The sequence below is a fragment of the Entelurus aequoreus genome, linkage group LG02 (assembly GCF_033978785.1).
Source record: "Entelurus aequoreus isolate RoL-2023_Sb linkage group LG02, RoL_Eaeq_v1.1, whole genome shotgun sequence".
Taxonomy (NCBI): domain Eukaryota; kingdom Metazoa; phylum Chordata; class Actinopteri; order Syngnathiformes; family Syngnathidae; genus Entelurus; species Entelurus aequoreus.
The window spans coordinates 33,650,657-33,677,500 of NC_084732.1; the positions used below are offsets into that span (position 1 = coordinate 33,650,657).

The following is a 26,844-nucleotide window of genomic DNA, read 5'->3' on the forward strand; positions in this document are numbered from 1 at the left end:
CACGCAGGTGTTTTTATGCAGGATTAATTTGTGGCATATTAAATATAAGCCTGGTTGTGTTGTGGCTAATAGAGTATATATATGTCTTGTGTTTATTTACTGTTGTAGTCATTCCCAGCTGAATATCAGGTCACCCCCGGCTCTCACAGCATCTTCCCTATCTGAATAGCTTCAACTCCCCACTAGTCCTTCACTTGCACTTTACTCATCCACAAATCTTTCATCCTCGCTCAAATTAATGGGGAAATTGTCGCTTTCTCGGTCCGAATCTCTCTCACTTCATGCGGCCATCATTGTAAACAATAGGGAACTTTGCATATATGTTCAACTGACTACGTCACGCTACTTCCGGTAGGGGCAAGCCTTTTTTTTATCAGATACCAAAAGTTGCAATCTTTATCGTCGTTGTTCTATACTAAATCCTTTCAGCAAAAATATGGCAATATCGCGAAATGATCAAGTATGACACATAGAACAGATCTGCTATCCCCGTTTAAATTAAAAAAAATTCATTTCAGTAGGCCTTTAAAATAAGCCATTAAGTTTATATAGCTGCAGATTTGGTAGAATAGCCCAAAACAGAATGACTTAAAATAAGCCATTAAGTTTATAAAGCTGCAGCTACAGTGTGTTAAATAAAAAAAGTAGCATCACACATAAATTGGCCAAAGCAAAAATGCTGTAGATTAGTATGATCCCTAAATGTGATAACGGAGATGACAGAGTTGTAACAGTTTACTAGGCTATCTTGTGTTGACAGTCCTTCAAGCCAATCTTTTTCTTCTGTGGGCTGTACACAAAATGGAAAGATGCGGGGGCAACTTTGACAAAGTTTGCTCATTAAATACGCTAAAACCAATCTAATGTATGTCAATATATGATAAGCTATCAGAACAAAACAGCCAAATCTTAGATTTGTGTTACTGGTGAAAAAGCAAAAATTATTGCAATATCCAAAGATATACCTAATTAATATGGAATCAAATAATTTTTACAATATGCTGAGGGCCACGAAAAAACAAGCTCTGGGCTTTGGGCTGTAGGCCACACTTTGGACACCCCTGCTTTAAAACGTTTTCGGTTTCTGTCTCAGCTATCGTTACGATCTCTTTGGAGAAAAAAGTTTTACATTGATAGATACCCTCTTTAACTGCATTGTAGACATCAAGTCATGGATGGCAGTTAAATTCCTACAGCTCAACCAGGACAAAACAGATGTTTTAGTTCTAGGCCCTAAAGACCTGAGGGAGAAAGGGTTACCAAAATTACAATATTTTAAACCAACACAGTCATTTTTTTTTAGGTTAGACTATTGTAATGCCCTGCTCTGTGGCCTTCCCAAAAAGAATATCAGAAGTCTACAATTATTCCAAAACTCAGCTGATGGGTGCTGACAAGGACCAAAGGGCGGGAGCACATTACACCAGTTTTACAGTCGCTGAATTGGCTTCCCATCCGCTTCAGGGTCGATTTTAAAGTTCTATAATTAGTTTTTAAATGTCTTAATGGCCTTGCGTCTTCTTATCAATCTGATCTGCTTTTACCGTATCAACGCTCGCGAATCCTGAGGTCCTCTGGCACTGCCCTCTTAGCTTTACCAAACACCAGAACAAAGACTCACGGTGAGGTGGAAATTAGCCAGTATGCCCCCCACCCCGGAACAGCTTGCCAGAAAAAAAAAAAAAAAAGGCTAAAGACTTTTTACTGATAATTTTTATTAACTTATTATTGCATTATTTATATTATTTATATTTTATTTTTAAATATATTTTATCATATGTTTTATACTATTTTTTTAGATGACATTAATTTTTGTTATTCTCCAGCGTGGACGCCTCAAAGGTAGTGCTCTGTGTGTGTGTGTGCGAATGTAAGTTTCTTCTCTTGTCTTTTGTTTGTACAGCACTTTGTATTTGCCACTTGCCCGTGTATGAAAAGTGCTATATGAATAAAGTTTGAGTTTGAGGGTTCCTTTTCCTTAATTACTTAATTGTGTTCATAGGTTTGTGTCATGACTGAACAGTGTTTCCCATAAACTGCCAAGATACCTGTGGCGGTGGGGGCGTGGCTATGGGGGTGGCCATGGGCGTGGTCACCATGACATCATCGAGTAATTTGCATAATGTACTACAATGATATAATTTTCTCTAAAAAGGCTCAAAAAATGTATTCTTACTAATTAATAATAACAGTTTTGTTTTAAACGTCCATCCATCCATCCATTTTACAATATAATTACAACACTTTATGTACATATTTATATACAGATTTGAACAATATGTTATTCACTGAAATATATTTATTAATTGTGGTTCTTACAAAAAATATATCTTATAAAATATAAAAGCTAAAATGTCTCATAAAGCTCTGCCCCTTTAATTAGTGCATACTAAATAATTTAACTTTAGCCTACTACTACAACCATATTATTTACCAGCAACATAAAGTGAAACAGAGGCAGAGGTGTCCTGCCACAGTCAGTAACAAATAAACAGAAAACAGTAGTGGTGGTAGATAGACACAGAGCTTCATCAAACATCTGATCCACTGAACAAAGAGCTCCAAAAATCTTGAACTTTAGACTGCCATCAGTTTTACTCCCTACACTTAACCATGTGTTTCCTACTGCCTGCAGACTTTGCACCCTTTGTTATATACACATGTTGTGTTTCTAATATAAATACATTTAATAAAGTCAAATACAAATAAGGCAACAAGAGAAGTATCCTACACTTCTCTTTTGTAAAGTAAATCTGAACAGCCGATATGGGCATCTACATCAACTATATGATTTGCCTGAGAAGCTGGAGAGGACAAAAAAAAAAAAAAAAAGTTTTTATTTTTTTTATTTGTGGCGGATGTAATTCTTTCGTGGCGGGCCGCCACAAATAAATGAATGTGTGGGAAACACTGCTGATGGTATAGGGCCTGCAGCTGCTATATCTCTGCGTGAACTAAATGTATAAACACGTTCGGTCCTAAATTACATTTGTCCAAGGGCTAGACTTTTTTTTCAGCAGATACTGTAAAGGCCAGTATTGTAAAAATAAAATAAAAAATAAAAAAAGAACATATAAATAATAGTTTAATAAAAACTAATATAATGGCAAATGTTACAATCTTCCTTAATTGGTCATTGAACCTTGTTCCCAGTGTTTAGAGAGCAAGCGTCATTACATATCAAACTATCCAGCCACTGATAGTGTATCTCCGCCATTAAAGGGGCTGTTTAAAACTTGCTTAAAGTTACATTTTTTAATCCAAAAATACAAAAACTACTGACTAGCTTATGTCAATTTTTTTTTTAGATATCTATATTTTTCACAGTTCCTAATTATATTGAATAAAAATAGCTCATCAGCCCAAGGAATTAGTCTGGTGTTCATGCATGTTCCCTCACTGCTGTCTGGTCCACACGTATATGCTTGGAACGCATGCACACATACAAGAGTAGTCCCAGAGAAGCAACTAACAATTTGCAGTAATGTTCCTACGATAGGCTATACATTCAATAATAATAGGGGTGTAATGATTAAGCGATATATCGATAGATCGATTTATATTCCTTAATTTCAAGTTTATCGATCTGTGCTCGGCAAGTCGGCCTTCCGGAAGATGGATATCGCTCCAACATTGATTTAAAAATTATTATTTTTTAAATTAAAAAAAAAAAAAAAAAAGTTTTGTTGTACTGTGCAGGTTTGAAATAAGTGAATTAAGTGAAGTGAATTATATTTATATAGCGCTTTTTCTCTAGTGACTCAAAGCGCTTTATATAGTGAAACCCAATATCTAAGTTACATTTAATCCAGTGTGGGTGGCACTGGGAGCAGGTGGGTAAAGTGTCTTGCCCAAGGACACAACAGCAGTGACTAGGATGGCGGAAGCGGGGATCGAACCTGCAACCTTCAAGTTGCTGGCACGGCCACTCTACCAACCGAGCTATACTTCAATTCAATTAAATTCAAAGGCAAGGTATCGATTTTATCGATACTAGAAAATAATCAAACATTGGATTTAAGAACGGCAGACATTATACAAAGTTTAACGCTTTTAATGATAAGAACGTAAAATGTTAAGTCTGTATGCCCATTTGTGGCATCATCAAAACAAATATAGCGGATAGCTACAATGGTCGAGAAAAGTCACAACAAATGCAAATGCTACAAGACAATATCATGAATTACAACACAAAAACTTTCTGCTACATCACGATGGTAAAAGCCAGAACAAATAAAAATGACAACACACAAATATAAAGTCACAACTTAACTTTAAACCACAAAGGATACAACAAACAAAACAGAAGTGTAACAAACGCTCACATTATTTTAGTATTGTTGAAAAAGTAAAAAATACGTTATTTGTGACTGAAAAAGTGGTCACAACTCACTTACTTTCCCAACTTCGTTCATTACATCCTCAGCCATTTGGTTTCCCAAACTTGTCCGCTGTTACTTTTGTTTTTTTGTTCAGTGTTTATTAAAATAAGAGTAATAGCTGGTCAAACCACTGCTCATTTAATCTGAAAATATCTGGTTGCACTTAATTTCTCAGGTAAATCTACTGCTAATGCTAGCTGATGAGATGTTGGTAGCACTTAATTTTTTATATTAATATTGTATTATATTTTATGTTGAAAAACAACAGCAAAAGTAGCAGGTACATCTACTGTTAAAATGTTGGTAACTGTACTTTTATTGGAAATATCTTTAATGTTGAAAATGGGAGCATTAATTCAACCTAATGTATTGATTGCACTTTATTCAAATAAGATATGAATGCATAATTGGCCATTAATTGTTGTTTACTTTTTTTGTTATCCATAATTCATTGATATCTAATTCCCTTACAAGAAATAGCAGGGATATATAGGAAACTTCACCTGCAGTGTCCAGTATCCAGTACCGTATTTTCCGCACTATAAGGCGCACCGGATTATAAGGCGCACCTTCAATGAATGGCATATTTCAAAACTTTTTTTCATATATAAGGCGCACCGGATTATAAGGCGCACCTATGCATCCATTAGATGGAGCTGCGCTAAAGGGAATGTCAACAAAACAGTCAGATAGGTCAGTCAAACTTTATTAATAGATTACAAACCAGCATTCTGACAACTCTGTTCACTCCCAAAATGAATAAACAGCTGTTTTATTATTTTCCCTGAGGTAAAGTCAGTTCTGTTTATCTTTTAACAACAGTATGGTATAACATGTAGTGCAACATTCATATCACATAGTGGAGGGGAACTTTTCCCTGATTCATGCTGCAGCCTATCTCAGCTGCATTCGGGCAGAAGGCGGAGTACACCCTGGACCATATCGTTTAAAAAAAAAAAACAGTCTCTGAATCGTAACGGCAACCGCAAATTCTATATCAAATCGTTAAAACTAATCGTTAAACTCCTAAATGTTAGCCAACGTTAGTAGCTACACTATCATTGGCTAATTCGCTAACAACATCAATCCATCCATTTTCTACCGCTTGTCCCTCTCGGGGCACACAAAGCTAATGTTTGTTACGTAAGGCATAGTTTACATCACTATGCCCCTTTGATGAGGAGTTTTCTGTAAGATTGCATTACTTCCTTATATGGGCGATATTTGGCAGGCCAAATGAAAGGCTTTGGAAATCTGTATTTGGCCTGTGTGCCACTTATTGAGGAACGCAGCAGTACAACCTACATGGCGGCACTTGGAAAAGGGTTTTGGAGTATTTTGTATTGTTTTGGGTTCTACCACATTTGCAAATTTCTGCATGTGTTAATGTTTGTGCGGGTAAGGAAATGGGAAAGAGAGTATGCAGTGGAAATGTGATGTATATTTAGTCATTCGACGCCTTCCACAAAGCAGCACACATAAATACATAAATGCATTACAAAGTAACAGAGAGAGGGAGGATAGAGGAGGAGTTAACAGACAAGAAGACGGGTTTAAAAATTACAAAGTGAAGGAGGGAAGATGGAATAGTATAAGGGATTAAACAGCGGAGGTACGAGAACAAAAACAAGGGGAAGAGAAGCCGATAAAAAAAAACTAATTTGGAGAGCGGTACAATAAAAAAGGACGGTCATAGGGAAGAAAATGGCACAAAATATGCCTTACCAGCGACGGTATGATTCCCGGGTGCATGAGTGTGTGTAAATATGGTGCCGACTCCAGTCTGGTTCAGGTGATACCAAAGCGCTCTTCCGTTGGGATGTGCAGGTTGGATCCAGCTCACAAGAAGAGAAGAGGGGCTCAAGGCTTTTACTGCTGGAGACTGCACCCCCTCTGGGACTCCTTGAACTGTTAGTGCCACCATCTAAACACACACAGATACAGTGGCAGAAGAACATTCCATTTTAATAATATAATTTTCTTATAGAACTTTAATTATTATTGGAAAAATGTGGTATTACTTATGGAGCCATGTTTTATGTTGCATTTTTGAAATGGTGTTACTGTGGCATTACATTTGATGTATTCTAAATATTATACACAAACAGACATATGAAATACAAATAAAATAAACTTGACACGCTGGATATGCAACGCATACCGGTATATAAGTAAATTTTTTGGCATTTTTACATGTGCAAGTAATTGCAACTTACAACTATACACACCACTGTACGACTTAAATCCTAACTTTTAACAATCGACAATGCATACACAACAACTTCAGGGGACCCGGTTATTGTGAATTCTAGGAGTGATATCAGTAGGCTACCGGCGGATGAAAGTGAAAACATAGAATCGCTGGGCAATCTGCTGCTAATGGCAACAGGGATATCCTGCCTTAATAGACTGTCACGGACACTTCCGCCACCTGTCCCGCACAGTGCTATGCAATTAGAACACTCCTACTTCGGCTAAAGAGAGACACAAACACACAGGTATGTGGTGGTATATACACACGGACACAATGTGCCAGCAAAAGTTCAACACTTGGCTTATATTTAACCAGGAAAAAGTAATTATAAGTAAGCATTTGATCACATTTTTGCTATTGAGGCAGTGTTCAATTGGACTTTTTTCTTAGGTTTGTTTGTATATAATTTCAAAACCACAACGCCACAGTGACACACTAACTACTTCCAAGTACTTGTGTTAAGTTTTTGATAGGCCTAACTTAAAGGAAGGTGTGCCTGAACTGCTCGTTTTTCTATAAAAAAATATGAAATTTGAAAACCCGTTATGTTGTTTATCATTTTTTCCACTTGAATAACTGTTTGCAGTGCATGAGAAAGTAGAAATAAAAACACAGTTCTAATTTAAATCTTTACTCTTTTGAATGATCCTTTATTCCAGAGTATATTGGACAACAAAGCACTAACAGAAGCAATTTTGGAATTTAGGTAAAGACAAAACTGCTTTAAAACCGCTGATGAGTTCATTGTCGACAACAGTACAGCAAGTACAGTAAAATGTGCATGAGTTTCACACCAACAGCTAAATGGTGAAACCAATATTTTAAAGCGCACGCAGCGGTACATAAATCTGCTGGATCCTGACTGTTCATGATGCTTACTTCCACAGCTACTAACATCAGGAGGTTGCTTGCAGCCACAGCTGTTACCAATGTCAAAGTTTTTTTTGACTCAGTGTTAATTAGAGACAGTGTCGGTTATATGCTTTCTTAGACAATGCAACAACGACAATAGAAAACTCAGCAGTGGATTGAACAGAGCATTTGCATTATTATTTCACTCATAAATACAATTTTTTTAAGAACTACAAATAAAAATGGGAAGGCAGCAGCACATCCTTGCCACACCTGCTGGATTAAAGATGTTCTGTATTTTCTCAAACTATAGAAGATTAGGCTGACATTGAATGGTTGTTCTACAAAGTTTAAAGAGCTGTGGTGTGCTTTTCTGAGATATATAAAAGAAACTGATCTCCAAATTAACCCTTGTTGAATCACAATTAAAATGTGGGTGGTTGATGAGCCTTTTGTGTGCTTGTGGGTTTGCTATATCTCTCTAAGGCCATTCAGGAATGCAGCTGTCTGTGGTTATATGTTGACTTCTGTCTGTAGTTTCTACTTTATGTATTATTATTATTATTTAATTATTGTTATTATTATTATTTATTTTACTTGTTGGGGTAAAAACAGCAGATTTGATGTGTATTTGACAACTTGTTTCAATTATGTGTCTGAAAACCAATAAACAAATGTTTAAAAAAAGTAATCCAAACAATATATTTGGCTTCTATTAATCACAGTACATACATTTTGGTACAAATCCTACGGTACAGACTTCATCAGATATACAAAGGTATGGATGGAAGAAAAGCTGTAAGTGCAAACAATGGAGGAGATGAGGGTGAAGAAGAAGTAAAGATGAGGACAACAGGCTGGGGCAGGGTGGTGTTTCTATCACAGGAATGACAGCAGACAAATAGCAGAGGCAACAGGACAGGAGCATTTGAAGACAAAGAAGGAACCAATCGCTCTTCCAACCTCTCTAAGTGACCAAGCGTATTAGATCAGCACCTTCTGTTGTCACGGCAGGTGTGCGCTCGTGTGTGTCCGTCGGCCTCCAGGCGTGTGTATGTGGACGAGGAGGTGCGGATGCCAGGTAATTGCAATGGTGTATTAGGTTAGCCCACGTTGTCCCATAATTGGGAGTGTTTGGCCAATTTTCACTGGTGTACAAACTAATCCAAGTTACTCCCCATCCACCCTCTGCCTTGACTGTGTGCATTGGGTTTTGTGCACTGTGTGTGCATGTGTGTATATGCACACGTGCGTGTGTCTGTGTGTATGTGTGTATATGCGCACGTGCGTTAAACAGGGATGTCTAAGAGATTGAGTTTGTTGTTTAACTGTGCTTGTATATTGGGGGTGGCTAGAGAATTCGCTGAGTGGTGGTCGGATAAACTGAAATTTTCTCCTCTACGTAATAATCTAACATCTATCATTGACGTCCCTTTTTTGTTACCAATACTTTATCATACAAGGCGATATATTGGAAAATCCGAGGTTACTAAGGTTCTGAAACTTGGAATTTGGCCGATATTGCGTGGGGAAAAAAAACCTGTGTTGTGTTCCAACTGCTATGATGCACATATTGTATCATCTGTCAGCACAATGCTTAATATTTCAGTTCAACAAGTATAGGTTGATCTCTGCTTCTGTTAAAAGGGACCTATGATTATTTTCCTATTTTTAGACTTATAAATGTTGGATACTCGTGTTGAACAATGCCAAAGCATCAAATTATGAAGTTCATGCATTTCGGGGCGTGTTTGCATGTGGTGTTGGATCCCTCTGAAAGTTGTTTTTTGTAAAATGTTCGTAAAAAATGGGCTATTTGTGACATCACACATTGACGGACATACTTATGTGTGCATTCTAGTACATGCTCTCTACCAGCCTCCTCCACCTCCGCTGTACAGAGACTGCTGCCAGCAGCCTCCCATGTCATTCCTTTACACAAGACTGTTTTGACAACATTGACCAGTACAAAGTTGGATTAGCCGCAAAACTCAGCCTATAAGTATGATTGCGACATTAGTACTTGGTTTGAGGGACTAGATTTGAGGGAGGAAGAAGGTAGAATAAAGTATTATTTTCATCTAATCGTGGAATGCACACACCACCACCGACATCTGACATGCAGGGATATAAATGCATTGAGAAACTGTACGCCACACAAGATATACCTAATGTTGTGACCGGTGAAATGTACATAAAATTCATGAAGTTTATTTTCAACCTAGTTGGAAAAAAAATGTGTTGATGTTTGTATTCAATATATATATTGTAATGCCCCGCAGTGGAGAAGGAGTCACACGGACGAGGATGCGATGCTCAATCGCTTTATTAACAAGCGGTAACTCGTTGTAGTTCCAAAAGATAACGCACACACATACAAGAGCTGCTGTTAGCCACAACTCACGCTCACACACACTCAAGTTCTCCGCCAACTCTCCCGCGCATGCGCGCTTCCCAAACCCTTAAAGACACAGTCCACTAATGCAAATATCACAGATATTACACTGCCTCCCCCTTTATGAAGCCCCTCGCCCCGAGGGGTCAACAAGAAAATCCCTGAACCTCGGCGGTCTACGCCTCTGTCTTTGTGGCCGGTCCTGTTCTGACTCAGGTCCATCAACACGTGGCACTAGCGGCTGAACAGGGACAACAATGGTGGAATATGGGGAACCTTGATCCACTAACTGTCCATTGCCATCTGGTGAGGCAGGCGCCCGCTCAAACTGAGGAACTTCTCTGCCCCTGTAGGGTGCCAAACGGTCTCTATGCAGGACAACTTTTCGTCCCTTAGGGGGCACTGCAACTCTATAGACTACTTCCCCCACCCTCTCAAGCACCCTACACGGACCGTCCCAATGACTGTCCAACTTGGGGCAACGTCCTTTTTTCCTTTTTGGTGTGTACACCCAGACCAGCTCGTCAGGCGTAAAGTCCCGGCCCTTGCTCCGCATGTCATGGTTCCTCTTTTGCCTCAAACCAGCCTTCCCCAACTGGTCTCGTGCAAAGGAATGTGCCGCTTCCATCCGATCCTGCAACTTCCGAGCGTACTCCAGTCCCGGCCGATCCTCGGTACTGCCTGGTGGTCTCCCAAACGCCAACTCAGCAGGTGTCCGGATCTCCCGACCCAACATCAGTAGGGCAGGGGTGCAGCTTGTGGAACTTTGAACCGCGGAACGGTATGCCATCAGCACTAGTGGAATATGCCGGTCCCAGTCATGCTGATGGTTGGCGGTGAGGATGGCTAGCTGCTGCTGCATGGTGCGGTTAAACCGCTCCACTAGTCCATCACTTTGCGGATGCAAGGGAGTCGTGCGTGTCTTTTGCATGTCCAGTCTTTCACACAGGGCAGCAAAAACCCTGGATTCAAAATTCCTGCCCTGGTCGCTGTGGAGGATATCTGCCGTTCCAAAGCGACTGAACATGCCTTCCAGTAAGGCATCAGCCACTGTCTCCGCTTCTTGGTTCGGCAGTGCGTACGCCTCCGGCCACTTAGTAAAATAATCCATCGCGCAAAGCACATACTTGTTTCCTCTGTCTGTTACGGGAAAAGGGCCCATAATGTCCACAGCTACTCTCTCCATGGGTGCTCCAACCCCTTGCTGCTGAAGCGGTGCGTGTGACCGGTCCTGGGGTCCCTTGTAGGCTGCACACTCATCACAGCGCCGACAGAAGTCCTCCACGTCCCGCCGGTGCTGACCCCAGTAGAACCCTTGGCGCAACCGACGGAGCGTCTTTGTGCTGCCAAAATGCCCTGAGCCCGTGCCCCCATGACACGCCTTCAGCACTGCGTCCCTCAGAGTCTTCGGTACCACCACCTGCCATCTCTCCTCCCCGGTGGCCGGCTCCTTCCACGCACGCTGCAGTACGTCGTCCCTGATGCGCAGCACAGCAAACTTACTCCACAGGCCCTTGGTGCCGACTGACAGCCCCAACACGCCATCCCAGGGTGGTCTCCTACCACTCTGGACCCATTGCCGCACTGGTTTGAGATCGCTGTCTTCCCCTTGCCTGGCCGCCCATTCTGCAGCGTCCACAGTCTCCAAGGTGCAGCATGAAGGCCCGTCAGCGATCTCATCTCCGCGCAGCTCCTTCTCTCTGACGTCTCGCCGGTCACAGTAGCTACAGCCATCAATAGCACACGGCCGCCGAGAGAGAGCGTCTGCATTGGCGTGCTGCGCCCCAGCACGATGACACACACTAAAGTGGAAAGACTGCAGCTCCTCCAGCCATCGCGCCACCTGACCCTCTGGTTCACGAAACGACATCAGCCATTGAAGTGCTGCATGATCTGTTCTGATGGTGAAGGACACGCCACACAAGTAGTACTTGAAATGGCGTACAGCCAACACAACAGCTAACAGTTCACGTCTGGTCACACAGTACCGCCGCTCACTCTTGTTGAAGGTGCGGCTGAAGTAAGCCAGCACCCGTTCACCTTCTGGGCCCACCTGCGACAGCACCGCGCCCATTCCAACATTACTGGCGTCCGTGTCCAACACAAAAGGTTTAGCTGGGTCTGGAGTAGTGAGGACAGGAGCATTTATGAGGGCCTTCTTGAGGCCAGAAAATGCCTCGTGACAGTCCGGCGTCCACACGAACATCTGATCGTTCTGAAGGAGGCTAAACAACGGGGCGCCACTGCAGGAAAATCCCTTTACAAAACGCCGATAATATGAGGCAAGTCCCAAGAAGCTTTTTAGCTGCTTTTGGTCCTTCGGAATTGGCCAGTCTCTGATAGCGCTGATCTTCTCCTCCAGCGTGCTGATGCCGCTCCCGTCCACCTTATGGCCCAGAAACTCCACCTCCCGCCGCATGAAATGGCACTTCTCTGGGTGGAGTTTCAGTCCAGCTGCCGCAATCCTTTCCAGTACCAGCCTCAAGGAATCAAGGGCTGACTGAAAGGACCGTCCATGGACGAGGACATCGTCCAAGTAGACCAAGCACTCTTGCCTGGGGATGTTAGCGAGCACTGTGTCCATCAGTCGCTCAAATGTCCCTGGTGCGTTGCAGAGCCCAAAGCTCATGACCTTGAATTGCCAGTGGCCCCTGGTGGTGCAGAACGCTGTCTTCTGTCGTGACTCAGGGGTGAGTGGGACCTGCCAGTATCCACTGCGCAGGTCGAGCGACGAGAACCACGAGGACCCCGAGACCAGGTCCAACGTCTCATCAACCCGCGGGAGTGGGTAACAATCCTTTTTTTTCACCTTATTCAGCGGCCTGTAATCCACACAGAACCGCGGTCTTGTGCTGTTCTTCCTGGGAACCATGACCACGGCAGACGCCCACGGACTGTCAGAGGGTTCTATGATTCCCGCCTCGAGCATGGCGTGGACCTCTCTATCAGCCGCCTCCTGCCGGATCATGGGAAGGCGACGGGGGCGCACCTTGACTGGCCGCGCATCCCCAGTGTCGATGTGGTGTTCAACCAGATGGGTGAGACCCACCTCATTTTCATTGAGGGCGAAAATGTCCTTAAAGTCCCACAATACGTGCCACAGCTGCTCGCGCTGCTCCCCTTCGAGGCTGACGCAGTTCTTTTCCCAGATGGAGCGGACCGCTACTGTTCGGTCCTCATTTTGCCGTTGTTGGTTTAGCGCTACTGTTGTGGACGGCCCGAATGACGTCGCCCCCCACCTTGGACTTGATTCTTCCGGGCGAGCGGACTCTGCCCCCATTACCGGTGGCTGCTGCGTGGTGGATGTTGTCCTCTTGGCTGCGAGCTCCCTGATTGCCTCATCCCTCTCTATGGGGGGCCTGACAGCCTCTTCCCAGGTTGTCGGACTGGCGACTGCGGTGTTGACGGACACAGCCACAGTCCGTTCAGTAGGAGCGGTCAGCTTTACTCGCTGGCCACTCGGCAAAACGAGCACCGCAGACCCCAGGTCTATTACACATCTTGTGGCTTTCAAAAAGTCTCGACCAAGTATACATGGGTCGCTCACATCCGCCACCCAAGCGGAAAATGTCGCTGACAAGCCTCCGATTACGAACATAAAAGTCGCTCTGCCTTTCATCTGGGCTATTTCCCCTGTCACTGTCTTTAATCTGGTGAGACTTGGTTCTAAAACGGTTCCAGCTGGAACAACGTCCGGTCTCACAATCGTGGCTGACGATCCAGTATCAACCAGGGCTGTGCAGGCCATGCCCCCAATCTGCACGAAAACATGACATGGGTCCCCCACTTCTGTCCAGCCCACAGTCACAACAGTCTCGTCACTCAAGGGCTGGTGCTCCCGGTAACTGGCTAAAGGGGTCCGTGTCGTCCGGGCTACACAGACCCTCTCCCGTTTCCCTGCTGGTCCTTCTTATTTGGACAGCGCCGCAGCAGGTGGCCAAGTTGTCCACACCCCCAGCAGACAGCAGTGCACGCTCGTCTGTCCTTCTTTTCCTCATACTGGGTTGGGCGGGTCTGCAGCGCACATACAAGTTCCTCCACCCACGCCGGTCTTTGTTCCGCTTCCTGCGTAAACGATGCAGCCGAAACTGGGCGGGAAAATGTCTCAAGTGCTGCCCCAGTGGCGATCTCTCTCTCCATAGCAAGTTCGAGTGCATCTGCCAGGGATGTGGGGTGGGCGAGCTGGACGCGCAAGCGCAGTTCATCAGGTTTAAGTGCTTGGATGAATTGATCACGTATCAGTTCGTTTTGGATTGCGTTCGGCATTCCGATATACGCACGCCGACCCAGCCTCTCGATCCCATGAGCCAGGCACCGAAGCGACTCACCCGGTAGTCTGACACGTTGCTTAAACTCACAGCGTAAAGAGTCCCTCAAGTCAAACTCTCCAAAACGCCTTTGCAGTGCAGCAACCAGCGCCCTGTAATCAAGTCTCTCTTCCGGGTTCAGCAGGAGCAAACAGGACGCAGCTTCTTCCGTCAGTGACAAAGCCAACTGTATTGCCTTCACTTCCTCAGTCCAGCCTGCTTTATTAGCCACAAGCTCAAACTGAATTTTATAAGCTTCCCAGCTTCCTTTCCCGGAAAACTTCAGCGTCCTCAATGCTTCCCACACAAACTCATGGCCGCCGCCATGTTTGTTTACATTCTGCGGCGGCGGCGCATGCGCTCCTGCGTCATGACGCCGCTCTGTCATGGCGGTACTGTTGTCCATGTGGCGCGAAACGCTGGCTTCATGGCGTCCGTGCTCGGCGCAAACTGCGTCCGGCATGTTAATCGCACACTCTCCAGTTCCTCTCTCTACCTTCACTCGAGCGCTGCGGTCGGCGAACATCCTCGCTCCACAATGCGGCCGGCAGCGGGTTGAAATCGAAGCACTTCTGACACCAATGTAATGCCCCGCAGTGGAGAAGGAGTCACACGGACGAGGATGCGATGCTCAATCGCTTTATTAACAAGCGGTAACTCGTTGTAGTTCCAAAAGATAACGCACACACATACAAGAGCTGCTGTTAGCCACAACTCACGCTCACACACACTCAAGTTCTCCGCCAACTCTCCCGCGCATGCGCGCTTCCCAAACCCTTAAAGACACAGTCCACTAATGCAAATATCACAGATATTACAATATTTAACAGTTGTACATTTTCACACATTCTGGTACTTTTATCATTTACTTTTGCGAAGGGTGGGGTGTAGAGGGTTTCATTTGCATTTTAAAAAGAACCCCTCCACACACAAACCCTTTGCAGGCAGAAAATTAACGCAACATTTACACCAAAGCTTATCTTGAAGTGTGACATTTAAACTTCAGGGTGACTTACATTACATTTCATTATTAACAGTAGTTAATTTATTTTTTACAATTGACTGACAGTTAAGAATGTTACAATATTACAAAAAGGAATTAGAATAGTGACATTTTGAGCCTTGTGGCATTCTCACATATGTTGTTAATAAAGTAGTTCCATTCCATCTATTTCTCAACAGAAAATTATTATTCCCCATTAGTTCCACTATGTGAAGGAGGCATGAATGGAAAATGATGCCAACTTTTATCAATCAATCAATCAATGTTTATTTATATAGCCCTAAATCACAAGTGTCTCAATTATAACACGTACTGATTGGTGTTTTTTTTTTCGACAGAAGGAGACGAAGTAAATAACGTATGGCTGGCATTTGTAAAACCAACATTTACTCACTCTAATAATGTTAGCACTCAGCCACTCACTGTGACTGAAAACAGCAACATAATCATGAGAACGTCTCATAATTTTGAGGCATCTCCTGCATAGTTTATATATTTACCCTTTTTTAAGACTCTGTGAACCATCTATGTCATTATTCTATTAAGTCTTCGTTCGTTACATACTTCACATCTTCTCATCAATTTGTCTAGCAAACTGAGCAAAGTTCCATTGGACACCATACAGCTCTCCTGGTGATGCATTGGCCTCTTTATGTAACTTTTCAGCAAATAATAATACGTGTTCAATCAGCTATAAAAGCAAGACAGACACTTTTCAACTGGAGCTTTCATCTGTGCTAAGCCGGCGAAATTAATTGTTGTGGTGATATCAGCTCAGCTACAGCTAGAGAGATAGCAGAGGAGAGTTACTGTGTGAAGCTATTATGGATGCTATCACAAACATCAGGTGGACTCAGCGTTTCTACGGCCTCACATACAGGAGGGAGAGCATATGCAGCTTGTTCTGACATGGAAACAGCAAAACATCCATAGACAAAAAATATGAAGAAAGAACAGTTGTGAGCAAACAGGTATGCACACAATAATTGCAGTGATTAAGATAAAACAATAATATTCAGGAGGCCTTTATGGATCTCAATCAAACTTAGCCTATCTTACCTTTTAAGACCCAACACAAACATACAACACACACAATTAAAACCAGATCTGTTGAAAAAAAGACTTTCCAACTTGTGAAAATGTACTAATGTACTTGTGTAAATGTACTTCTTAGTACATAACTTTTGTGTTTTGTTTTTTGTAATTATGCTTTATATTTGACATTTTTAAATTGTATTTTATATATTGTTAATTGATTCTGCACTTTTTGGGGGAATTTTTCACAATTCACAATCCCTATGTAAAACAAGAACACATATGTTTTTCTCTTTTTTATGTATTCTAAAACTTAAAATATGGCCAGTACTCGCTGTTCCGCATGCCTAAACGACGCACTAAGTTGCAGGACTGAGAGACGTCAGGAGCACCAAAACAAGCTCACTAGTTAGCTTAACCATCTAGCTATCTTAATTGTTTTTGCCTCCGTTCACTCTCCGAGCCACAACGTTTACGGCTGTCCACTTTGCTGCGAATCGTATTTGGATGATTACAATCTGAACAATGTTACTTCCAAACCAGTTGTAGTTTTAAAGTATTTATTTGTAGCCAGCAAGAAGGTATATTCTTGGCGTGATGGATTGTGAACAGAGGTCACAACACAGGAAGTATATTACGGAGGAGGCATGTATGCAAGGTTCCTTGCATACATGTTATAGCAGTGGTCCCCAACCACCGGTCCACGGACCGGTACCGATTGGTACCGGGCCGCACAAGAAATAAAAAAATACAAAAAATGTTTATTTTTAATTTTTATTAAATCAACATAAAAAACACAATATATACATTATATATCAATATAGATCAATACAGTCTGCAGGGATACAGTCCGTAAGCACACATGATTGTATTTCTTTATGACAAAAAATAAAATAAATAAATAAATAAATACCATAACCTCTTAACTTAACTTTAACGATGCCCTGCGCAACACCATTGATAGTATAGCACCACTAAAGTTAAAAAGGCCTCTAAAAGGCGTACCCCCTCGTTTACAGAAGAAACTAGAGCTCTTAAACAATAATTATGAAAGCTGGAACGCAAATGGCGTGCGACTAAACTTGAGGTTTTCCATCAAGCATGGTGATAACTTATAAACGCATGCTTGCCTTCGCTAAAGCTAATTACTACTCCAATCTCATCCGCCTCAATTAAAACGATCCTAATATTTGTTCAGTACAGTAGCATCGCTAACCTAACGAGGGACTCCTCCCAGTAGCTCCATCCACTCGGCAGATTGCTTTATGAATTTCTTTAATAAGAAAATTGAACTAATTAGAAAGGAGATTAAAAACAACGCGTCCCAGCTACAACTGGGTTCTAGTAACACAGATACGAATGTATATACGACGGATATTGCCTTCCAAAATAGTCTCTCTTTTTGATGAAATAACAGAGTAACTCCTGCGACGTGTAAATGGGACAAAACAAACACTTCCTGGGAAACTTATCAAGGAGCTGTTTGTAATATTAGGACCATCAGTGCTAAATATTATAAACTTACCACTTTTCTCTGGCACTGGTCCCGTAGCATTAAAAAAAACGGTTATTAATCCTCTGTTCAAAAGACCTAACCTCGATCCTGACCTCATGGTAAACTACCGGCCGGTGTCCCACCTTCCGTTTATCTCGAAAATCCTCGAAAAAATTGTTGCACAGCAGCTAAATGAACACTTAGCGTCTAACAATCTCTGTGAACCCTTTCAGTCCGGTTTCAGGGCAAATCACTCTACGGAGACAGCCCTCGCAAAAATGACTAATGATCTATTGCTAACTATGGATGCTGACGCGTCATCCATGTTGCTGCTACTTGATCTTAGCGCTGCTTTCGATACCATTGATCATAACATTTATTAGAACATATTAAAACACGTATTGGAATGTCAGACTTAGACTTTTCTTGGTTTAACTCCTATCTTACTGATGAGATGCAGTGCGTTTCCCATAACAATGTGACCTCGGAGTATGTTAAGGTAACGTGCAGAGTTCCACAGGTTTCGGTTCTTGGCCCTGCACTCTTCAGCATTAATATGCTGCCGCTAGGTGTCATCATATGCGAATACAGTGTTAGCTTTCTCTGTTATGCTGATAACACCCAACTCCACATGCCCCTAAAACTGACCAACACGCCAGATTGTAGTCACCTGGAGGCGTGTCTTAATGAAATTAAACAATGGATGTCCACTAACTTTTTGCAACTCAACGCTGACAAAACGGAAATGCTGATTATCGGTCCTGCTAGACACCGGCACCTATTTAATAAAACCACCTTAACATTTGACAACCAAACAATTACACAAAGCGACTCGGTAAAGAATCTGGGTATTATCTTCAACCCAACTCTCTCATTTGAGTCACACATTGAGAGTGTTACTAAAACAGCATTCTTTTATCTGCTTAATATCGCTAAAATTTGTTCCATTTTGTCCACCACCAACGCTGAGACCATTATTCATGTGTTCATTAAGTCTCATTTTTATTACTGTAACGTATTATTTTCAGGTCTCTCTATGTCTAGCATTAAAAGATCACAGTTGATACAAAATGCGGCTGCTAGACTTTTGACAAGAACGAGAAAGTTTGATCATATTACGCCTATACTGGCTCACCTGCACTGGCTTCCTGTGCACTTAAGATGCGACTTTAAGGTTTTACTACTTACGTATAAAATACTAAACGGTCTAGCTCCATCCTATCTTGCTGATTGTATTGTACCATATGTCCCTGCCATAAATCTACGTTGTAAGAACTCCGGCTTATTAGTGATTCCCAGAGCCCAAAAAAAGTCTGCGGACTATAGAGCGTTTTCTATTCGGGCTCCAGTACTCTGGAATGCTCTACCAGTAACAGTTAGAGATGCTACATCAGTAGAAGCATTTAAGTTCCATCTTAAAACTCATTTGTGTACTCTAGCCTTTAAATAGACCACCCTTTTAGACCAGTTGATCTGCCGTTTCTTTTCTGCTCTGCCTCCTTCTCCTGCGTGGAGAGGTTTTTAGGTGACCAGAGATGAGCGCTAGCTGTTCAAAGTTGGGACCCGGGTTGGACCACTCCTCTGTGCATCAGTTGGGGACGTCTCTTGACTTGTCTCCATTCAAGATTATCCGCTGCTGGCCCCACTATGGACTGGACTCTCACATTATTAACTAGATTCCCTCGACACCCATTGCACCGGTCGCCCAGAAGGGGGGCCCCCACATCTGCAGCCCCCTCCGAGGTTTCTTATTGTGCCCATTGGGCTGAGTTTTTTCTTGCCCTGATGTGGGCTCTGAGCTGAAGATGTCGTTGTGGCTTGTGCAGCCCTTTGAGACACTTGTGATTAAGGGCTATATAAATAAACTTTGATTGATTGATATATCATGCCAACCTGTATAGTAGAAGGTTGTGGCCATAAAGCGAGAAGTTGTTCAACTTTGACATTCAACTTATACCCGGGGATGGCGAGAAAGACATGAAAAGACGCTCATTTGCAGCACTTTTTTTTAACCCTTCATGAGAGTAATGATTAATTCTTCATCTAAACGGGAAGATATGAACATCTCATCATACAGCATCTTAATGAGAGCAGACATTGTACAGTAAGGCCATGTTCACAAGAGCATAGATACCTAATGAACGCATACTTATCTCTAGGTTTAGGCCTCTTGTCCACATGCAAACACATACTTTTGTCCTTAAAAACGTAGGCTTTTGCAAACACTAGCCAAAAAAACTCAGCTCAACGTGTGCTTGTAGACAGCTCAAACGGAGACTTGTACTCCTCTGATGACGTCACGGTTGTGCGCTGTCATTTCCAAAGCTCAACAACACTGCCTTGTTGCTTTTAAACACACTTTAAGAGGACTTATTGTATGTTTGAATGTAAACATGCTTCTATTTTCATTCTACATTGACAAAAAAGACGCATCAAAATGAGCTTTGGGACACTCCCGCCAGGGACAATGACAGTCGTTTTAGATACGATTGCTGTTGAACCTCCAGCTGATGGGACAACTTTGCAAGCAAGACTTTTTGCTTTATGTCATAAGAAAGGTGCAACATTATCCCATGTTTTTAATCCTTGTTGAACGACAGATCATGAAGTTAACGAGTGTTGGTACCATTTGTGTAGATGGAGCTGAAGCAACCGTGCATGCGCATATAACACGCCCGAGCGACTAAAAACAAAGGAAGTATCCTTCCTCCTTGTTAATGTTAAAGACAATATACACTTCATTGCACATGCATCTCTAAATTGATCATTAAATGTGTTACAATTTCACAAGAGTTTTGCAGGGACACACTCACGTATGTGCGCGTTAGGCACTTAAACAAGTGTGTGCTGATTTTATAAATAATGTACACTTCACTACACATGTAATATATCACCATGTTGCCGATTAAACATGGTATAATTTGGGGTTTCGGCAGCACAGGCATGCATGCGCGCTTTAACCTTTGAAAAAAAAAATTCATATGTTCCCAAGACTCTGTGTAAGTGCAGGCTAGTTTTAAAGATAATGAATATGTCATAGTATTATATAGCGGTGGTATATCAAGTAGTATATCAAGTATAGTAGTATATCATAGTAGTATATCAAAATATTCATTATAATAGCAGAGGTGTAATGCTACCTAAGTCAGCCGTGGCTGCTTTTCCAGGCTTCTGATTGGACAAAATGTGCATGACAGCAGGTGTATGCGTTTGTGTGTAGACATAGACAATTTTGAAACTACACTTGTGTGGATGGAGATTGCGTTCATTTTTGTGTGGCCATGGCCTAAGTGATTGTTTTATTATGTTCATAGTTTGTATAGCTTAGTCAGCACTTAGCAATGCTGCTGCATGATGCTTAGTGTTTGTTCCTCCATCCATCCATTTTCTACTGTTTGTCCCTCTTACCAAAGACTATAAAAATGGGACCCATTATCTCCCTGCTTGGCACTAGGGATGTTAACAATTAATCGATTTTCGATTAATTGCCGTTAAGAAATTACCCGATTAAAATTAACGATTTCAATTAATTGACAATTCCGTTCTGTCACGGTCGGTGCGGTGGTTTTCTGTGTGAAGGTAATGCTGAGTTTATACCTCGCTAGTCCACACGAGGGAGTTGTTGCTTATTGTACTTTTTCCAAGCAGCAACACCATCACGTGACCAGCCCTACATGTCCGCTGTACACATGAGAGTCCACATGCGAGAGAAGAAAAACAAACATGAAGCGACGCAAGAGAAGTGCTGTGTGGGAACATTTCACCCTAAAAGAGGACGATGCAACGTGCAAAATATGTAAGGCTGTTTTGAAGTACAACAATTCAACCAGTTCGTTAAATTACCACCTAAAAAGTTTACATGCCGCTGTGCTTGGAGGAGAGAGTGGAGGCGGAGCACGGCCAGGCCAGCCCTCCGTCGCCGAAGCGTTTTCCAAAAGAAAAGCGGTGTGTGATGACGCACGGGCAGAGGGCATCACCCAGAGGATTTGCAACATGGTTGAAAAGGATATGCTGCCTATAAGCATTGTGGATGGCAAGGGGTTTCGTGAGTTGATGAACTATTGTGAGCCAGACTACCATGTTACATGTATGAGGCAGAGAGCCTTCTCTAAAATGTGACTTTTCCCTTTGTTAAAATTTCAATTGTCCACCTGCCTGATGATCTAAATATTAAGTTGATTGTTGTAGCCAGGGTTGGCTAAACTTGGCTTGCTTAATATTTTACTATCACGATCACCATTGTCTTTCAGGAATGTTTACTTGAAGTTGTTGTCAGCCTGTTTCAAGCTGACTGATTATTACATTAATGTTTACACTAATAGTTTGTGAGAGACAAACTAAGATGGGCATAGTGCATGCACTTTATTTTATTTTATGCAGTGACATGTTTTTCATTCAGTTCTTCTGTCAGCCTCACTTGAGCCCAAATGTTAAGTTGAATCAATGACTGTTCTTCTGCAGCAGGCTTAGGTTTACTTATTTTGCTGTTACTTACAATTTCAGGGATGTCTGCCTTATATTTTTTCAAGTTGACTGTCATATAGGCACTTTTCCCAGTTCAAGAGGGATTCAATTAATGTTGCAGCTTGCAGGCTGCTAGCCTTCTAATAGTTTGTGAGACAGACTAAGATGTGCATTGTGCATGTTGTGCACTTGATGTTACTTTATTTTTCTTGTCTTTACAGTAGTGAGTGAGTGACATGTTTTTTCACTTCAGTTCTTGTCAGCCTCACCTGAGTCCAAAGGTGAAGTTCTGCAGCAGACTGCAACAGCCAACAGGCTTACTTATTTGCTGCCTGCTGTTACAATTTTCAGGGATGTCTTCCTTGTATTTTTTCAAGTTGACAGATAGGCATTAGGCACCTTTCCCAGTTCAAGAGGGATTATATAAAATAAAGCTAGCTATTATGGCTGCTGCCACTACCAAGTCTTGCATGTGTGACAAGACTAAAGTGCACTTTATATTATATTCCTCATGTTACAAAGATGACTTACTTTTGTATCAAATAAACATTTGATTAGGGAATACAATGTCCTTTGTATTTTATACCAGCAAAATTTTGATTTTGATTTTGTACCTTATTGAGGGGAAATCTCAGATGGGGGGAAAACGCCGCTTTATCAACTAATCGATGATCGATCGATAAGGTTATCAACTATCAATTAATGAAATAATCGATAATTTGCATCCCTACTTGGCACTCAGCATCAAGGGTTGGAATTGGGGGTTAAATCACCAAAAATGATTCCCGGGCGCGGCACCGCTGCTGCCCACTGCTCCCCTCACCTCCCAGGGGGTGAACAAGGGGATGGGTCAAATGCAGAGGACAAATTTTGCCACACCTCGTGTGTGTGTGACAATCATTGGTACTTAGGGGTGTGGGGGTGCCAGAGCCTATCCAAGCTGCATTTGGGTGGAAGGCGGGTTACATCCTGGACAAATCGCCACCTCATCGCTTAGTGTTTGTTGTTGAAGGGAAAAGCAAACGTTGTGAAACATCTGTGAAATTAATACGCTGCCGTATGCTTAAAATGAGCAAAATACATAACTATTAGATTATGAATGTACCTGTTACTACATTCCATATTTACTGTACTTAGAGCTTGTATATAAAACAATGATGGGGGCTTTTGGGCGCTTTATAGGTTGAATATAGACATTCCCATTGGCTCCATTGTTTGCTGACTTTTGCTAATGTTTATTTACCAGTTGGAATGCATAAATAAAGAAAAATGTATGTGTTCTTGTCTTACATAAGGATTGTGAATGATAGACACAATTTCAAAAGAAGTGCAGTTCCCCTTTCAGTAATTGCTATTTTTTCACCAATACACCAAAACAAATTAATTGTATGTGTACAGTAAATGTACTTGGCAATAAAAAAATATTCTGATTCTGATAATTGAATCCTGGACTTTCCCTTTGTTCTGAGAAATGCTCTTAATTCAATGAATGTTGCCCAACAAATCATGTTATGTTACCGATGAAAATATCAACTGCAGTAAGTCATGATCACTAATGAGAGGTTGATAATGTATAGGTTTGTTAATTTAGGACATTTGGGCACCCTTACCACCCCTAACTTAAAAATGTTGGTTTATGTATGTAAATATTTGAACCTGTATACAATATATAAGTTTGAAACGGCATGATTTAGAGAAAATCCAAAATTGATTAAAATCTGTGTTTCAAAATGTTCTTTTTAAAAATCATTGGAGATGTGCTTCAGTTATTCCAGCCTTGAGCAGAGTACTGTACAAAATACCATAGACAAGAAGACACACACAATCTTACCTTGGTACTATCAGTGCAACCAGCTTTGTTGCAGGCCCGTAGCTGGTAACTGAATTCCTGAAAAGGCCCAATCCCACCCATGTCTGTGAAAGTGTTTTCATCGCCACGGTAACGCTCTTGTCCATCACGCAGTATGACATAGTGGGTTAAGATGCCTGACAAAATAGAAAACAAAATAAACAAATTAGCCTCTTTACCTTAAAATCAGGGACCCCAACAACAGTGACTGGGGGAGTCATGGGATTGTTTTCCGACTGGACATAATGCACTGTGAATGATGAATAAACACACCGTTAGGCCGAGCAGGTGCCTGCCAGTGCCACTGGATGACATCACTTCGTTTACTGAGGCGTCTCCAGCGAGGGGGGGCCACTCCCCAGGGTTTGTCTTCACTGGTGGTCACTGTGGTAGCATCACTGGAACCCCTGCCAAAGCTGTTCCAGCCCCTTACTCTGTACTCGTAAGTGGTGAAGGGTTCCAGGTTGAAATCTACAGGAAATAGAATGAACAGTACTCGATGGCTAAGAGTACCGGGTATTTATTTGAAAAAGGTGTTTATATTAGAGTGGAGGTTTTTATTGCCCAGTCGTGCAGTCTCTTGATTGATGTTAGTGCCTGCAACTGATCACACACAGTAGTGACACTGTGCAAGATTCAGGAAGAAAAACGTTGACACCCAAATGCAGTTCAATTTGTGTAAACCATAGTGGAGCATTGCCAATGGCAGCATACGTTACATGGAAATATAACAAATGATCGCACTGGTCATTGCTGGACAAGCTGTAAATGTGATGCAGTGACTCGAGTCTTGTTACAGCCCTTCTGCTGGGCTACACGTACAGGAGTATATATAAATACCAATGTACTTGCTCACACGCATATGTGCATCCATTTTAAGAGCGCTAAGGGACCGCTGCTGTAAATGAAAGCATGTTTTAACCACCAGACTGAGACTGTTGTCTTTATTACTGTGAAAACTGAGGCTGCAAAAACACTAATGCAGCGGCATGCACATGCAAATTAAACACACAGGGTGTGCCACTACAATACATATTTAAAGCACTCCTTGCTTGTGTATGATACAGTTTAAGATTCTACCTAAGAGAAGTATAGCATGATACCCAGTGTGTGCATGGGCAACATCTGGCGTATGGTGTGTGGTGACAGCTTTATGTGCGGGTGCCCAGATGGTAGCACAGCATCGCCTAGAATCTTATCGAAACCTCATGGACATATGCACAAACACACAAAGCAATAGAGACACACAGAGAAGCACATGTACTTCAACTCTAACTAAATCCCACAAAATAATCAATGTGTTTATAATTTGTCTTAATAATACACCTAAATATCCAGATCAATAATATTAAAGGGGGCCTGCACTTTTTGGAATTTTGCCTATTGTTCACAATCATTATGAAAGACATGACGAAAGATGGATTTATTTTTTTTTTTTTGCATTCTAAATTTTATATAAACATAAACACAAGTCAGAATCAGAATCAAAATCAGAATAGTTTTTATTGCCATTGTTTGAGAACAGGTTCACAAACTAGGAATTTTACTTGGTGCAATCGTGCAACATAAAACACATAACACACAATAGAATAACATGAGCTGTAACTGAGCTATCAGATCTTGTTATTGTTCATGTGTCTGATGGCCGAGGGGAAAAAACTGTTCAGGTGGCAGGAGGTGTGGGTCTGAATGGACGGTAGTCCCCTGCCTGAGGGGAGAGGGGAGAATAGTTTGTGTCCAGGGTGAGAAGAGTCAGCTGTGTTCCGACCCACACGCCTCCTGGTCCTGGAGTTTGCAGCCAATAACCTTCTTAGCAGCACGTATGATGCGCAGCAGTCGATGCTTGTCCCGGACTGTGGCGCCGGGGAACCACACGGTGATGGAGGAGGTGAGGATGGACTCGATGATGGCTGAGTAGAACTGCACTAGCATCTCGGTCGGCACCTTAAGTTTCTTAATTTTCCGCAGGAAGTACATCCTCTGCTGGGCTTTCTTGATGAGGGAGCTGATGGTCGGCTCCCACTTGAGGACCTGGGTGATGGTGGTGCCCAAGAAATGGATGGAGTCCACAATGGAGACGGGGGTGGGAGAGTCAATCAGGGTGAGGGGGGATGGTGGGGCTGTGACTTTCCTGAAGTCCAAGATCATCTCCACTGTTTTCTGGGCGTTCAGCTATAGGTTGTTGAGGCTTCACCAGGATCCCTGCCGGTCCACCTCTCTCCTGTAGGCAGACTCGTCGCCATCCGAGATGAGCCCGATGAGGGTAGTGTCGTCCGCAAACTTGAGCAGCTTTACGGACTGGTGACTGGAGGTGCAGCAGTTTGTATACAGGGAGAAGAGTCAGGGGGAAAGTACACAGCCCTGAGGAGTACCAGTGTTCGTGGTTCCACTGTCCGAGACAATCTTCCCCAGCAGCACGTGCTGTCTTCGGTCCGTCAGGAAGTCATTGATCCAACTGCAGAGGGAGTCGGGCACGCTGAGCTGGTAGAGCTTGTTTCGTAGCAGTCCAGGGAGGATGGTGTTGAAGGCAGAGCTGAAGTCCACAAACAGGATCCTGGCGTAGGTTCCCGGGGAGTCCAGATGCTCCAGGAAAAGTCCCGTCTCCTTGTGAGGATCATTGTCATCCTTCATCTAAATGGGAATATATAAACATCCTAGCAGTCGGCATCCTAATGACAGAAGACCTTATAAATTAAGTGATGTTTCTTTATGTTTGTTGGCTCTCAAAGTCTGCAGTGAGCAAAATCTGTGATGAAGAAAAAAAAAAGCAAACGTAATGCGTTTTTGAAATTATTGCGCCACGTATGC

At 42.4% G+C, this 26,844-nt stretch overlaps 1 protein-coding gene across 7 annotated transcripts in view; it reads right to left on the reverse strand.

Moving 5' to 3' along the window:
* ush2a (Usher syndrome 2A (autosomal recessive, mild)) overlaps nucleotides 1-26,844 on the reverse strand; it is a 395,330-nt gene that overhangs the window by 103,719 nt on the left and 264,767 nt on the right. For all 7 annotated transcript variants that reach the window (XR_009821723.1, XM_062025662.1, XM_062025687.1 and 4 more), the window contains 3 exons: nucleotides 24,310-24,507; nucleotides 24,019-24,173; nucleotides 6,108-6,306 (listed from right to left, as the gene is read on the reverse strand). Coding sequence is in view for 6 of the 7 variants with exons in the window: in XM_062025662.1 (XP_061881646.1) it covers nucleotides 6,108-6,306; nucleotides 24,019-24,173; nucleotides 24,310-24,507 (552 nt within the window). In the remaining variant the exon portion in view is untranslated. The remainder of the gene's footprint in view (nucleotides 1-6,107; nucleotides 6,307-24,018; nucleotides 24,174-24,309; nucleotides 24,508-26,844) is intronic.